Below are 14910 nucleotides of genomic sequence, written 5' to 3' on the forward strand. Positions count from 1 at the left end.
TTAAGCTGATATCAGAGCACCTAAGACAGTCAGAGAACTCAGATCTGAAATTCGTTTTGAAGAAATTGGAAAAGCTGGCGAAAAACACACTGTTCAGTTTGGCTATAAGGGAAACAGAGCAGTGGAGGACGCCCCTCTTTAACATGGCGTTTGAGCTTCTAGAGGCAGAAAATCACCTTATTTCTTTATTAATAAATTGTATTTAGATTTTTAATTATATTATTGACTCAAATTTTTCACAGATCAGATTCAAATTTTGAATTATTACTTAGTATGCAATCGCTGAAGACGTGGATGAATGTTTTTCTATTGTTTTTGTTTTATTCTCTGGAGTTCAGCAGGGTCATGATCTTGTCCGTCTTGTTTTATTTGAACAATTATCAAAGTCACCAACGTCACCACATCATGAAATCTGCTGACGGTGAGTAAAGTTTGTCAGAAGGTGTGAATCATTGTTTGTTTTTTAACAATTAGTTTGCAAAAACTGAAATATTGCTGAATTTAGTAGGAACTCATACGTCATCCAGCCGTTCAGCAGGAAACAGCTCAGTAACTGTGTGAAAAAAAGTCGCGCTGCGCTTTTATCATAGGTTTTGCAGTTTTAATATTGACATAACCTTTAATGTTTTATTTTTGCATTACTTATATGTTCTTTTTTATTCAACCTGCTGAGAAAGACACTTATTGTTAAACAAAAAAGTTGTAACACTGCTGGACTTCCAACTCTTCCCAAAAGTTTGGGGTTTGTTTCTTTTTTCTTTTCTTTTTTTTTTTTTTTTGTAATATCCTCCCTTTTTTTTACCGTCTCTCAGCTTGCATCCGACATGACCAAATAGAGTTTACGGTAAGTTCAGCTCTGAAAGAAAGAGCAGGAAGGCATAAAAAAAAAGGCTCTAAACAAAAGATCTGAAAAACACTGTTAGATCTGCACACTAAGACATTCACACAGGAACACACACACAAACACACACTGACACAGTGCTTTCAGTTTGTGATTTTTGGCCCAGATCCCAGCGGATATCACCATGAAAGGAGTTCATGCACATGCTGGAAACACTGGTAGGATGGACGACGGCTGGAGGTTTGCCTGACGTATGTCTGGAGAGAAAAAAACTCCCTCCACGGGGTCAGGAGAGGGACAGACATGTAGGGCAAATCTTGAGATATTACTATAATAGGAAAGCCAACTTGACTTTGATTATTTTTAGTTTTTCAGTCTTCATTTGTTTGTGGTCAAGCTTTGTCTACTGAAATATTTTCAACAAAAAAAAATCAGAACTGAGTAAAAAATGTTCTACACTGATATTTTAGAACCGCTAACATAAAGTGTTTATTTAGATGCCTTCTCACCTTTCTTTTTAACACTATTTAGACAAAGCAGTGTCATCCGTTCAGTTGTTTCTGTGAAACTGTACTCGATGGATTGTGTTTGGTAATGATCTATGAATAGAACACGGTCAGTTTAACGTCCCACTGGGTGTGTGGGGATCCGTCACGTCACGCAGTCACATTAGGTTTCGTTGCGTCATGCAACTTTACACTCTTTCGGTCTGGTCCCTCCCGTTCCGGGGAAGAACTATAAAAAGGGAGCGAAGGCTCCGACACCGGCTCATACACAACAACAGAGAGGAAAAAAATCATCGAACATGATCTCAGAGATTGAGTGCGGAGTTTGTTACCGGACCTACAACGCGGCTCGCCGCTGTCCACGGGAGCTCCACTGTAGGCACACCTTCTGCGAGAGCTGCCTCCGGGCTTTGAGCCGCCCGCTGCTGCCGGGGGCGGACCGGTCAATAGATTGCCCGCTATGCCGACACAGCACCCCCCTGACCGCAGAGGGGAACATCAGGACCGAGCTGAGGGTGGATGAGTCCGCCCTGGAGCGGCTGATGACCGCGGGGGTTCTAGACCTGGAGGAGGACCCGGACGACGAGGAGGAGGAGGAGGAGGGAGACGAAGCTCCAGAGTGTGAGGGGGAAGTCCCAGAGACTGAAGCCGAGGATAGTGACTCCTCTGCGGGGCTCAGAGGTGGGAGGCTCCGGCGGTCCTGGACCAAAGTTTGGAGGAAGATAAGCGGCAAAAGCTCTCGACAGAGACCAAATGGTAAACAGACGATCATTTATTGGTAGTTCATAATATTGTAAATTATTATTATTATTATTATTATTATTATTATTATTATTATTATTATTATTATTATTATAACATAGCTCATCTATTTGTTAATATTTCAATTGGGTGCTTTAATAAATGATAAATTTTGACTAACTCCAAATTAATTAGTCCAAAGGAGTTTTTTTTAGCTCTAGTGTTTTTTTTTAAAGAGTCATAACCTAAAACTTGCTTGTGTTATTTAAAAAAATAAGTTAAATATAAAATATGATGTTAGCAAAAATAACATTTTAAAACCGCCTCAGTAGACTGTTACTGAACCATTGACTTTAATCAAATTATTATTGAACTTGCCACTTTGTTTCAACCAGTCTGGGTTATTAAAATTTTTAGTGAAGATCAATGAAGTTACAGCGTGATGTAAACATTCATAGGACAATATTCTTTGGCCTTAAATGCCCAGTTTTTCTAACCTAGAAGAGCTACTTTGGTCTTCTGAAGCTTCATTCCTGACCTCATCTTTTGTCTTTTGTCTGTTTTACAGATTGTATGACCAGTGATGATCTGAGGAACATGGCCATGATGTCCTGCTACATGCTCTGAGCTGCTCACACACCCATGACGTGATATTTATTGTTGCACTGGATGAAGATAATGAAATCTTGCTGGCAAGACACATGGACACATAATTATTTGAATGCTTTTATTCTCATGGTCCACTTCTAATATTTCACTGTCAAAAAAAAATGTTACTTTAATGAGCCTCAAGTGGATTTATTTAATATTTATGATTTTTTAAAATGTATGAGCTATATATTTTTTACAGTATTGTATTTATAAAGACTAATAAATTGCTTATTGTTTTAAATAATTGTTGCTTGTTTTTTGTGAGTGCATGTTACATTTGGAAAACTTTGCGTGAATCAACAAGTTATAAAAAGTAATAAAACAAATACATTAAAACTTAAGAGTTCATTAAAAACAAATATAAAGAAGAAAATATGATGAACAATAAAGAAATTCTTTTGCCAAAATGTGACGGAAGCAGATATAATATGCTAATGCGGGCTAAGCAGGTTACCTGCCGCCAGGTGAACGGCATTGCCTCCAATCAGCAGCAGCACAGCTTCTCAACGCCACAGCAGAGACGCATGAAAACACGACTGCCACTATTTTTACTCCTTTCTTTCGAGTATATCATACAAACCTGGCGGAAACTGTCAGTCATGTCTGGCAGCTGTGTTCTCTTCTCACGGTAAATGGCTGGTTTTAATGTTTCTTCAAGTTACATTCACAGGAAAAAAAAAAAGACTGGTAATCCTGAATGACAACAAAGCAGTTCTTGAGAAAGACGAGGAAGCCTCAAGCTGTGTTTTTCTCTCTGCAGACTCTTTGTGGGGATGTGTGCAGCTGTCGTACTCATTGTAATGTGTTCACACGCTGACGGAGGTGAGCATGAGCTCTGCTTCTAACGTAGCAATGCTAAAGTGTAGCTTCAGAGGTGTTCTGGTGTGTGGAAAATTAAACTGGTTTCTAAGTTTTTGTTAGAAATTTACATAATTTTCCTTTTTAAACTGAATTTTTTTTTTTCAAATGGGTTTTAAACTTTTAAAACAAACCTAATATCAAGGCCCTTTGCAAGATATGCAGGTCTGATTCATTCTGTTGAGTTCAAATTCGGTTCCTCTCGGTTCAATCATAAAGTCAAATTCAAATCTAGTTTTGTACAGTCCAGTTCCATCTAATCTAAAATATTTGACCACCCATCATGCTTAAAGTAGTCTTACTTGATCTAAAAAAGCTGGGTTACAGAAACAGACCTCACTTTTCAACAAAATATTTAACAAGGTTGGGAATATTCCTGAAATGTGAGGCAGCCTACATTATCTATCCTAAACCAGGTTGTTTAGGATCATTGTCCTGTTTTTGTTTTTACCAACCTGTTCATGATTTCAGCTGCAGAAGTGATAGTCAATATTAGCGGGGATGAATTTATGTATTTTAAGCCATTTTTAATAAGAGAAAAATCATCAAAAACAAAGTTGTACCTTTTTATATTGAAATTGAATTTTATTAACTGGATGGAAAAATGGGTCACATTAATTACTAAAAGGCCAAAAGGGATGAGTCATTCTGACGAATGTATGTGAACGTCTGACCAAAACTTTATCACCAGTTTAATCATTCAACATTTAATAAATGCATACATTTGTTGTATTCCTTTTTTTCAGCCAGTCCAGCAGTACCTATAATCCAAAAGAGAGTGAAGTACAGCGTCCTGAAAGAACTCGGTCCTGAGCAACAGGTTCCCTCCTTAGCTGGTCGGCTGGGCGAAGAACGACGAGTCCAAACACCAGCAGACGCCCCGTTGATCAGCAACCATCAGTCCCATCCAGTCCACTTTACTCAAGGTAGCTTTAGTCACAGTCAGAACAGCCTGGATAAGGCGCGGCCTCGAGTGAAAATAACCAGACTACTGAGAGGAGGAATGATGAGGCCAACAAGCAGCATTTTCACCTCCCGTTCCCTGTACAAAGGACCATTAAGCGAAGGAGGAATCCCAATAACTCCCTTATCAAAGGTAGATGAAGACAGGTCTGCAAGAAAGTTGAATTCTGTTTTTCCATCCCAGACAGGTAGACTTCAGAGTGCTCAACTTCTAACCCAAAGAGGGCTTGGCAGTGACTTTTTGGAAACAAATCAACTGCTGATGGTCAGAGTCCAGAGCGGTGCCAGTAGGATGCAACCAAAAAACGTTCTTGACTTTACAAATCAGGCTTGGGGTGGTGCTCAGTCTCTCAGCAACAGTTTAAGCGTTATTAAACGAAACCCAAGCCAAGAAAGGCCAACATCCATCTCAAAATTCCCACAGAACCAAAACTATGTAAACAGTAGAGAAATGCTAGAACACGATAACATCCAGTCGTATCTCGTTAAAGACTCTCCAGCTCAGACTTACACCATGACAAATGTTGAACAAAAAGCTTTTAGAGGACAGAGAAATACTGCTGACTGGGCCCGGAAGCATAGCCTATCTGGGACGCAAGAGAAAAGTAGATTTATTTCTAATTTCAACCATTTTCCCAGAACGGACCCAAACAAGAAGGAATCTGAAGCCCAAATTGGTTTTGGTAGACCGCGGGTCATTTTCTATCCCATTCCACACAAGGCTGCAGCCTCTACACCAGGTTTTCTGCATCCCGTTTCTCTGCATCCTGTTTCAGAGCACAAGAATCAGCAAAATTTTGTCTCTGCAGTTCATTCTCATTCTCAGGATGGCAGAAAGGCATTTGGTGTACTGGATCGAGTCAACGTGACTTCAAGAGAGCCGAGACAGGAGTACACAACAAGGCGGTTTGTTAAAAGATTTCATCGCCTCAATGGGCTCACCAACCCTGAGAGGAAACCTGCAAAGGAGATGTCTGGTCCCTCCTCTGCAGACAGAACACAATCTACTCTGGATAAAGGAGTAGACATTGGGTTTAAATTTTCAAATGCTTATCCTTCTTTATCACAAAAGTACAGCTTTGGCCAGAGAAGAGCTGCTGTTACAGCTACCACCACACCAGCTAAACTGGGCATGGTAAAAACGAGTCCACCTTCTCCTGTAACCCAAGTCAGCAGTACAACCACTGTTCAACCCTTCACAGCAACGCCCAAAAGTCAGCAGCCTGAAACCGGGGCAAGCATGAACAGAAATGAGAACAAATTCAGGCTCTACAAGGGAAGGTTTGGTCTAGAAGGATATGACAGTCAACCACTTGAGGGAGCCAAAGCTTTACCTCGGAGCGCAGATTCACCCGACAAACCCAAACCAAGTTTCAAAGGGTTTGAACTCGGGAGCTCTGAGGTCTCCAGACCCAAACCCATCAGGATTTACAGGTTGTACAGTCAAAGAGACGACAGGGAGCCAGGTAGCAGTGGTGACTTTAAAATGCCTCCAAAGATTGCAAGAGCAGATGGCTCAATCTCAAGATTTACATCCAACAAGACCCAGATTCTTCAGAGCTTTCTGCCCAGTAAAAATCAAACTGTAGGCACTCGCAGCAGAACCAGCTGGATCTCTCCAATGGTCTCTTCGTCTCATCTGAGCTCACTAGAGCAGTCCACAGATGAACTGGAACCGAAAGCGGCTGACGGAAGCAAACCTGCCGCAGAGGAGGTGCCTGAGTTCAAGACCCTCACCAGCCGCACAGTGAGGGGCAAACGGGTGAAGCTGACCCAAACTGGCAGCAGAAGGCTCCTCGGACCCATCGCCATCAATTCAACGGGCAACTCGGTCATACGCAGGCTGCCCAGGGTGAAAGCCGTCACGTACGAGGATGTCCTGGGAAATGCTTCGTTCAGCAGTGTGATGTCTCCGGGTCATCATCAGGGTCGTTTCCCAAACGTGACGACTGCGCAGGGAGAAGGCTGGAGCTCAAAATCGGATGACGTCAAGAACATGAGCGGAAGTCCCAAAGCAAATGTCACCAACGAGGAGACGGAGCGTGTTTACAGGAAGGAAGAAGCGGACAAGGAAGTAGGAACGTCAGATTTGTTTTTCGAGAGTGAAGGAAGTGGAAGTTTGGATCTGTCCGATGTTTTATCAACCACCTCAGAGAACGAGCCAGCAGGAAATGACCTGCTGGAGCTCGACTACCTCCGAAAATCCACTGGCAACGTCTCCTTCAAATCAGTCGGTAAATCACATCTGGAGCAGCGATAGACATGTGCTGAAGTGTTCCCTTCTTGAAGTAACTCTAATGAATAAACATTTTTGGAAAACTACTTTGTTGCTTTTGTTCTTTGTGCTGATAACAAAAAGGGAATCCACTCTTTGATTTAAGTTTGGAAAAGGTGGTGCAGATCAGAAAGACAAACTTGTTTTTGTACATTTAAAAATGTTAAGTTGCTTCCTGAATTTAACTGAATATGAGGTTCCTACTGGGCAGTTGCTGAATAGACAAATGTCTTCCAGTTGGCAACATGTTATTTAACCCAACTGATGTAATGAGTAGCTTCTTATTGCTTTAACGACCATATTAAGACACATCCTGAGGTCATGGAAAAGATGCCTAAGAACTATCAGATTGTGGGTATTCATCAAGCAGTGATCGCAAAAACTACTGAAACCGAGTTGAGAGCTTTTCAACGCGTCATTAAAAACTGGAAGGATGGTGGGGAACCGCACTCTAAATAAGAAATGTGGTCAGAAACCCCGCCCTGAATGGCCTTCATTAGTGTTCACTTAAATTTGTGGTGACATTAAGTAGAAAACCACCAATCAGTGAGGTTAACAGGAGAAAAATGGTTACATTTTTACAGGAGCATAAAGGTTACGTGTAATCTGATGAGTCCTTCTCTGGAAGAGAAGCAGATGAAATGAAGCCATCATGCCTGGTGTCTACACGCAGGGTCAGCACCGTGATCTTGGGTTGTTGCAGTTAATCAGGACCAGGTTCAGTACCATCATAAAGTCAGCTGGAGTTTAACCCGTTCAAATCATCGGGGATTTGAACGGGTTAGATTCACTGTCGGTGCGATGACATTGGATGAAAGGTTCAACGTCAACAAGCCAAAGAGAACTCATTTTATTCATGTTGAAAAACGCGTCCACTTTTATAATTTGCACTTTCAATTACTTTACCGTCGACGCCAGCAGCTCAACTGCGCTTGGAACTTTTTTACAATTTCATATCTTAAGTGGACAGCTGCATAGAGCAGGTAACATACTGCAACTGCTCCACAGAAAGACTCAAATTTCTGCTACTTTGTTCTTTTAAAATGTGGAGATGTACTCATACCTGCAGTTGGTATGAATAAACAAAAGCACACTGGAGCTAAATACAAGATAGATTGGAGATAAAAGGGTTGTGTGACTTTATCAAGAAAATGTAAGAAACTGGGGCAGGACTCTTCTTGCTTCCTTTGCAACGTCTTTTTTATTTTATATTCTTTTAGAAATAGTTTTAATTCCCGGATGTGTCTTTTTAATTCACTTTTACTTACTATGTTTCTTTCTTTTTGAGATTTTAACTGTTAATACAGGGGGGGAAAGCTACAACAGCTAGACAGCATTTTACTTTTTATTTGCTGATCATGATCATTTGTATGCTGTAAAAAAAAAAAAATCCACAGAAAATCAAAAATTTCATTAATAGAACAAAGAAATGTGTTTTCCTTTAAGCAATATCTTGCCACAGTATTTTGATAGTAACCTTTATGATTGTCACTGTAAGCTGCTCTATGCAGCTGTCCATAAGTTAAAAGGTCTATTTCTGTTCAGGAAGTTCAGAGCTACTAGTATTAATACCTTTGAGTATTTTTCCCCCTTGTCTTCCTTTTTAGGCACGTTTAAATGTACTATAAGTCACAGACGATTGTCACAGCTGCCTTGTTGGAATGGGTGACTTAAATTACAAGTCTTAGCAGCAAATGAAGGTACATTCTCCTGACTCATGCTACGTGGTGTCCTTGTTGTATCCAGAGCGGTGAAACCCATTCAGACCCCATAATCAGATTACTGGAATGCTGGAAATGATTTTAAATCACCATGTGCTGTAAATCACTTCTCGTAAAACAGCGCTTTGTTGTGTTTTAAACACCACCCTCCGGCATTGACCTCAGATTTCCTCCTCCGCTGGAGGAAAATCAAAACTCCTGTAATGAGGGGAAAACTGCGGCTCCATCGAGGCCGCCTGAGTTTGACCTCTGCTTTTCTTCCAGGATTTGCATGTAATTATTCAAGTGGAATGAGGCAAGGTCATTCTAGAGTTTTTTTTTTTCTTTTTATGAGGTGATTATATTCCCCTTCCACAGGTCCTCGTTCCCATGCTGACGGCTGCAAAATTCAGTGGCCTGACAGATTTTATAGCAAACACCGCTGCTCTGTAACTTTAAACAATTAAATTAACAAAAATAATAATTACAAGGACAAATGCAGCAACGCATTCATAGCTAAACACAGTATTGCTAAACTTAAAAAAAAAAAAAAGTGACAATACAGAAGATCCTATTTACACTTGTGTTCTCAAATCTGAGGACTTTCATGTGGAACTTATGTTCAAATTATTCACGAAAAATTCACCTATTCACAGATTTTTTTAAATGTAGAGCATGTCTAATATTTTCTAAATAAAAAAGGCACATCACAGAAACGCTGTACCAGGAGAAAAGCACAAAAAAAGGAGTTAAATGGCAGAAGTAGCTCCATTTGCTATTAGAGGAAATGCGATGCAATTAAACACAAGCGTTGAGCCTTCAAAGAAGAGAGAAAAACTGACCAGTCATTCCTTCAGAAACCTATATTATCACAACTACACAATGATTTTTCTTTTAATTAGAATAAGTTATACAAATTAGCTGAATACATCATAAACTTGTTTTTAAATACAAAAAAATAAAATAAAAAAGTAATTATCTGGATGACTTACTAATTTAAGATAGAAATCACAAGATCGACTCAATTTTCTAACTTTTTGTGTCTTTGGCAGCAGGTTAGAGTTCATTTCAGATTTACGACAAATAAAAAAAATCTAAATGCTCCACTAGATGGCGCAGCTCTTTAATTTTTTCCCCTCTTCATTTTGCACATGGCAGTTCTCGTGATCTGCTGTCCTGGTGCGTTTGCACAGAACTTGTCAGTTGAATGGAAAATATCTGCATACAAGTTTAGCATTAGCTAAACTTGTATGCAGATATATAAGTTTAGCTAAAACTTGTATATGATTTTATTGATTTTATTTCCGAACTGAAATAAAATCAACCTGTCAAGTGTTAAGTTGATCACATAAAGTTTATTATCACAGCCTGACCTCTCACCTTTTCCTCATTCCTACATTAAAAAAAAAAAAGCAGCTTTGCTCTTGTCCTGAACCACAAAGGGAAGAGGCCCCCCAAAAAGCAAGGATTAACCCGCCACCCACCCCTCAAAATGCAGTCATCCCCATTTGGTCACACGTTCCAGTGGGAAGCACCTCTTTCCCATAGGTTGGAGAGGCTCACGGTGTTATGTTGTGGGGAGGTTTCTGTGTCTGGGCATGTCGAAGCGTTAGCTCCTTTAAGTTCCTCTCTTTGTGTAGCTGGATGTTTTTCCCTGCCAGGTTCTCACAGCTTCTAGCTGCGTATATGTTATCACCTGTAATGTTCTCAGCCTGACTTGGACTCAGATTGATCACAGACGCTGTGGAGTTGCGAAACCAGCAGCACAACCCCCCCCACAACCCCCCTTCAACCCCTTCCCTCCCTGGTTCTCCTGCTGTGAGGGGAATTCTGCCTCCCATGTGTCTGTGGTTTTCAGCGAGCTTTCAAGGAAAAGTAAAACACAGAGGTCTCCCGGACTCCCCCCGACCTCCTTTGACATACTCCCACTACTCCCTCCCCCTCCTTCTACTTCCTCTTCTCATTTTGCCCCCCTCTCCTCCCCTCCTCTCCCCTCCCCTCCCACACACACACACTCCATGTGGTACGTTTTTATGGCTTTGACCTCCCTTCCTCTTCGGAGCAGCCACCCGGCTTCGGAGTGACAGAGCTAATTTTGCACGTCGTGTAACACAGGCACTTCCATAACGGTGGCAAAGAGTCTGGTGAGGACTGAGAGTGAGTGTTGGGTGGGTGGTTGGGATGTGGACGGGGAGGGAGGCAGGGGCACGAAGAGAAAGGCTTTTTGTTTGGCTAAGTACACTATGTGAAAGAGGGGGCGGTGAGGAAAACGGGAGCTGGAAATACATTAGAGGACGTTTGCGTTGGCTGCGGTATTTGCGGCTCGGATGGCTACTCCGCACGGCCCCGTCGGATCCGCATGTGCGTTGACTCCACGGCGGTGTCGTTAGCCCTAATCCCTGCAGAAATGGGACGAAATCAGATTATCAGAGGTCACCGCTGGCATTTGAGTTGAAATGAGGGGAAGGAAGCAATTTTTTAAGCGAGGGAACAGGGCTGACCTTAACATTCCCACATCAGCTGTGGGAACAAAAGCTGCATCCATGTCCTACATCCACGGTGCTTCCTGTGGCCCGAGCCGAGGAGGAAGTCATAAAGGCAGGAAGACTTCCTGTATTGTTTCCAACATCCAGAGGTACAGGCAGTACTCGGACGGAGAAATCCCTGGTCCTCGTGATGTGAAACCATAAAAATGCGCAACACTTTTATGGTTTCTCATCCACACGAGCCAGCCGAGATGTCTGTCTGACAGCAGTTTTATGCCACCGGTTCTTTTTTTTTTTCTTCTTTTTACAGCACTCAGCAGACCCGTTAATGCACCAAAGTGGCTTTAAAACAAAAACCGCTCATCTGGACACATTTAATGAACGTTTTTCACATCGCACTATCTTATAGAGGGAAGGCACAGGATGTCCAAAATCATATCTCTTATAACAATGAAGGACACTTAAGGGTCTTATATTTTTCTTTCTCTAAAACATGTGGGCAATTAAGTGTTGATTCCTCTATAAATCATAATGTACGTGTTTTTTAAAGTGTCCTGAAGAAATCCTGATCCTGCCTCATTTGTATTTGAGTTAATGACATCACAGCTGATTACCTGTCATGGTGGAAAAGCAACTTGTCAGATTTTAAAGTTGATCTGGAATCATTTGAGTCTGTTTGAGCCACAGCTTAACCCCACTGACCAGCAAGTCTTGTTGGTAGTGGACAGTGTGTTTACTTTTTTGTTTCATCTCTTTTTCTTTTTATGTCAGAGTAAATGTAAATGGGACCAAATCCAAAATACAGGTCTGGAAAAATAAGAGCCCACAGTACTGAACCCCATTGAAAACCTCCTGGTTATTCTACCAAATATTGATTCCTGAACTCTTCCTGAGTTAAAACATTAGTATTGTTGTTTCTAAATGAATATCAACTTGTTTTCTTTGCATTAATTGAGGTCTGAAAGTGCTGCATCTTTTATTATTTGACAGTTTCTCATTTTCTGCAAATAAAAAAATTTTGCTTTGAATTTCAGACATGTCTCAGTAGTTTATAAAATAACAATCTTCATTTTACTCAAACATAAGCCTATAAAAAGTAAAATCAGAAACTGATCATTTTACGTGGTCTCTTAATTTTTTCCAGAGCTGTATATGTACATTTTTAATTGGTGACCTTAAACATTTCAACAGAGCAAATCAGTTGCAATAGTCAGTATTACAATCTGTCCAGTGGGGAGAAATTCTCCTCTGCTTTAACTATATCAACACAACTAATCGTATATATGTTCAAACAACAGTCTGGATCTGAAGTTGAGCTCTTTAAAGATTTTCCCGTCTCCACTGGCTTAAGAAGTGACAACTCTGGGAACCTGAATACCATGTGAAAGTGATCAAAGGCACCAGAGGGACGTTACATGCGCTCTGCTGTATAAATCACATGGTTGCGTATAGAAGCGGTAACAGCAGATGTGAAAAGTATGTACATGCTGTCACAATGCCTAAGTGCCAAGGTTTTGTGACATTCTGACAGAAACTCAGTGAAGATAAAAACTGTAATTACCTGCTTACACAAGTCCGTGCGCTCTTACAGGAATACTTTTAAATCAAACGTCATACGGTCTTTTGTTCACACCTGCCATCGCTTATAGGATTAACATGTAGGTTTGGCTGTTCAAGTAGGATTTTTTTCTGACATTTGCATTTTTTTTTTTTTTTTAGCTAAAGCCAAAGTTAACAGAAATTACAAAGGACTTATCTCTGTGTTTATGTCCCTCAGGAGGACGGTATATAACATGAAGAAAAACAACCTGCAGGTTTCTCCAAAAGTGATGAAAAGAAGCACTAAAGAAGAGACAGGAATTCATCCTCCAGATGTTTGGACTAAAGGGGAAAGATTACAAGACAGAAGCTGCTTCAGACCAGGATAAAACCTCATAAAACTTTGTTAATGTCAAATTCTTCACACATAATCAACACTGTGCATTACCAAAATGTATCAGTGGCAGCGTCATGCTGTGGGTTTATCTCGGATCGGAACTGGGTTGTTTTTTGTTTTTCCCCTTCTTTGTGAAATTCTGAACTGTGTCTGCCAGAAAACTGAAAATAAGTAGGGAATGCATTCAATTCAATAAATAGCTTTACAAGAAGAAATGTTACAACTGGAAACGACCAAACCAAACTGAACACCTCTTTGCTCTCCTGAAGAGGGCTGTGGATAACTTGATAGATGTGACAATCTTGCAAGGTGGAACCTGCAACTATCGTCAAATCAAGATGCTGCATGTTCATAAACTACCAAAGACTGAAATGCTGAAACAAAACGTGTCCACAATTATGCAACCAGATTATTACTGTTCTGCGACAGACTGGCGACCTGTGCAGGGTGAACCCCGCCTCTCGCCCGGAACGTTAGCTGGAGATGGGCACCAGCAACCCTCCCGACCCCACTTAGGGACAAGGGTGTAAGGAAATGGATGGATGGATTATTACTGTTGACCGTTTACATTTCCTCCTATAACACATTTGTTTTTCAGTCGAATCGTGAAAGATGCCTCGTTAAGGACGCAAAAATTATCTTATGGATCCTCTAATATTTGGCTTTTGGCAAGAGAATGAACCTGTTTTGAGGATAGCTTTCGAATCGTCTTTTCTTAGTTGCGTAAATCTTTGCACAGAGCTCCAAAAAAAAGAAAAAAGCAGAAGAAAAGCATCCCATCTGGATGAGGAGATGATAGGGCAGTGGGTCCATCTGTTGGCCTGAGGCCAGCTCACCCTCTCTGTCAATGAACTCCACGTCCTCTTACCTTGGCTCCCGTCCAGCGTCCCTCCTCTGCTTCCTTTTGCTCCTCTTTCTTGGACGGAGATGTTGTCACCTCAGCTGAGGCGAGCCTGTCACCACGACAACCAAATGGCATCTGTGCCCGTTCCTCTGCCAATCTGCATTTCTTTTCTTTTTCTTCTTATACAGTGCAGTGCGAAAGCATTCACTCATTTGGATCGTTCTCATTTTGTCTCACAATGCAACCTCGTACTTAGGATTTTCTGTGGAACGAGACAAAGTGGTGCATTACAGCAAAATGGAAGAATAATCTAATTACTTTTCAAAGCCATTTTACCAAACAAAATTTTTTGAGTAGCACGTATGTCCATCAGAAGAATCTGACATCCATAAATAATTATTCATTTCATATTAGACAAAGTCCAGATCTAAATCCAAATATGGACCTTTAAAGCTGCTGCTTACAAGCACTTTTTGTCCAATCTGGCTGACCTTGAGCTGTGGATGGCCAAAACAAAACTATCTAAAATGACCTGCAACTGTAATTGCATGGAAAAAGTGCTGCAAAGTGCGAAATCATAGGGGACTGATGCGCATCCGTCTTTTCAGCTTTTTATTTCCATGAGATGTTTAAAACCACTTTTCATTTTCCTTCCACTTCACAACTCTGCACAACTGTGCCGTGTTTCACTGAAGTCCTGCTAAAATACGTTTAAGTCTGCAGTTGAAGCATTATAAAAAGCTGCAGACGCTGAAGGAAGCAGCTGAATAATTTTGCTGCATTTGTCCTCAGATGACTTGGATATTAAAGTAGGTTGAAAGAAGACTGCTTTTATTCCCCCTCAATAAACTCACTTACACATTCTGCATACTTGGAAAAGTATCACGAGGAGCATTCCTGCTGATAAGGTTTAAATTCATTCACTAATTCTTGTGTGATCACATGATGTAAAAAAGAAAAGGGGGGGAGGAGAGAGGAAGTAACGTGCCAAAAAGGAGAAAACTAGATCTATTAAAAGTAGGGCTCGAAATCCCCCCCGGGGGACTCCGCCGTCTAACACGCTGGCTGAACAAAAGTTAAGGCAAGACAAGATCGTAAAACAGGAGATG

General features: G+C 41.0%; 1 protein-coding gene and 1 long non-coding RNA gene across 2 annotated transcripts; both read left to right on the forward strand.

The window, feature by feature from the left end:
• The first annotated feature begins 1592 nt into the window (after nt 1–1592).
• Nucleotides 1593–6882, forward strand: LOC103480541 (RING finger protein 227). Its single transcript, XM_081599292.1, has 4 exons — nt 1593–2103; nt 2657–3367; nt 3500–3561; nt 4344–6882. The coding sequence occupies exons 1-2, from the start codon at nt 1647–1649 to the stop codon at nt 2713–2715; spliced, it is 516 nt and encodes a 171-aa protein (XP_081455418.1). The 5' UTR covers nt 1593–1646; the 3' UTR covers nt 2716–3367; nt 3500–3561; nt 4344–6882.
• A 3816-nt stretch (nt 6883–10698) lies between these two features.
• LOC145548598 (uncharacterized) lies at nt 10699–13653 on the forward strand. The gene is made up of 2 exons (XR_014084609.1): nt 10699–11170; nt 12799–13653. It is a non-coding gene; the product is annotated as an uncharacterized LOC145548598 (long non-coding RNA).
• Nucleotides 13654–14910: the final 1257 nt, after the last annotated feature.

Source organism: Poecilia reticulata, chromosome 18 (assembly GCF_904066995.2).
Source record: "Poecilia reticulata chromosome 18, P_reticulata-male-v2, whole genome shotgun sequence".
NCBI classification, from domain to species: Eukaryota; Metazoa; Chordata; class Actinopteri; order Cyprinodontiformes; family Poeciliidae; genus Poecilia; species Poecilia reticulata.

What these genes read in the sequence shown, in the direction of transcription:
- LOC103480541 (XM_081599292.1), top strand. Translation starts at nt 1,647, where the DNA reads ATGATCTCAGAGATTGAGTGCGGAGTTTGTTACCGGACCTACAACGCG. An exon ending in CTCTCGACAGAGACCAAATG is followed by an intron (nt 2,104 to 2,656) that starts GTAAACAGACGA and finishes TCTGTTTTACAG; the next exon opens with ATTGTATGACCAGTGATGAT.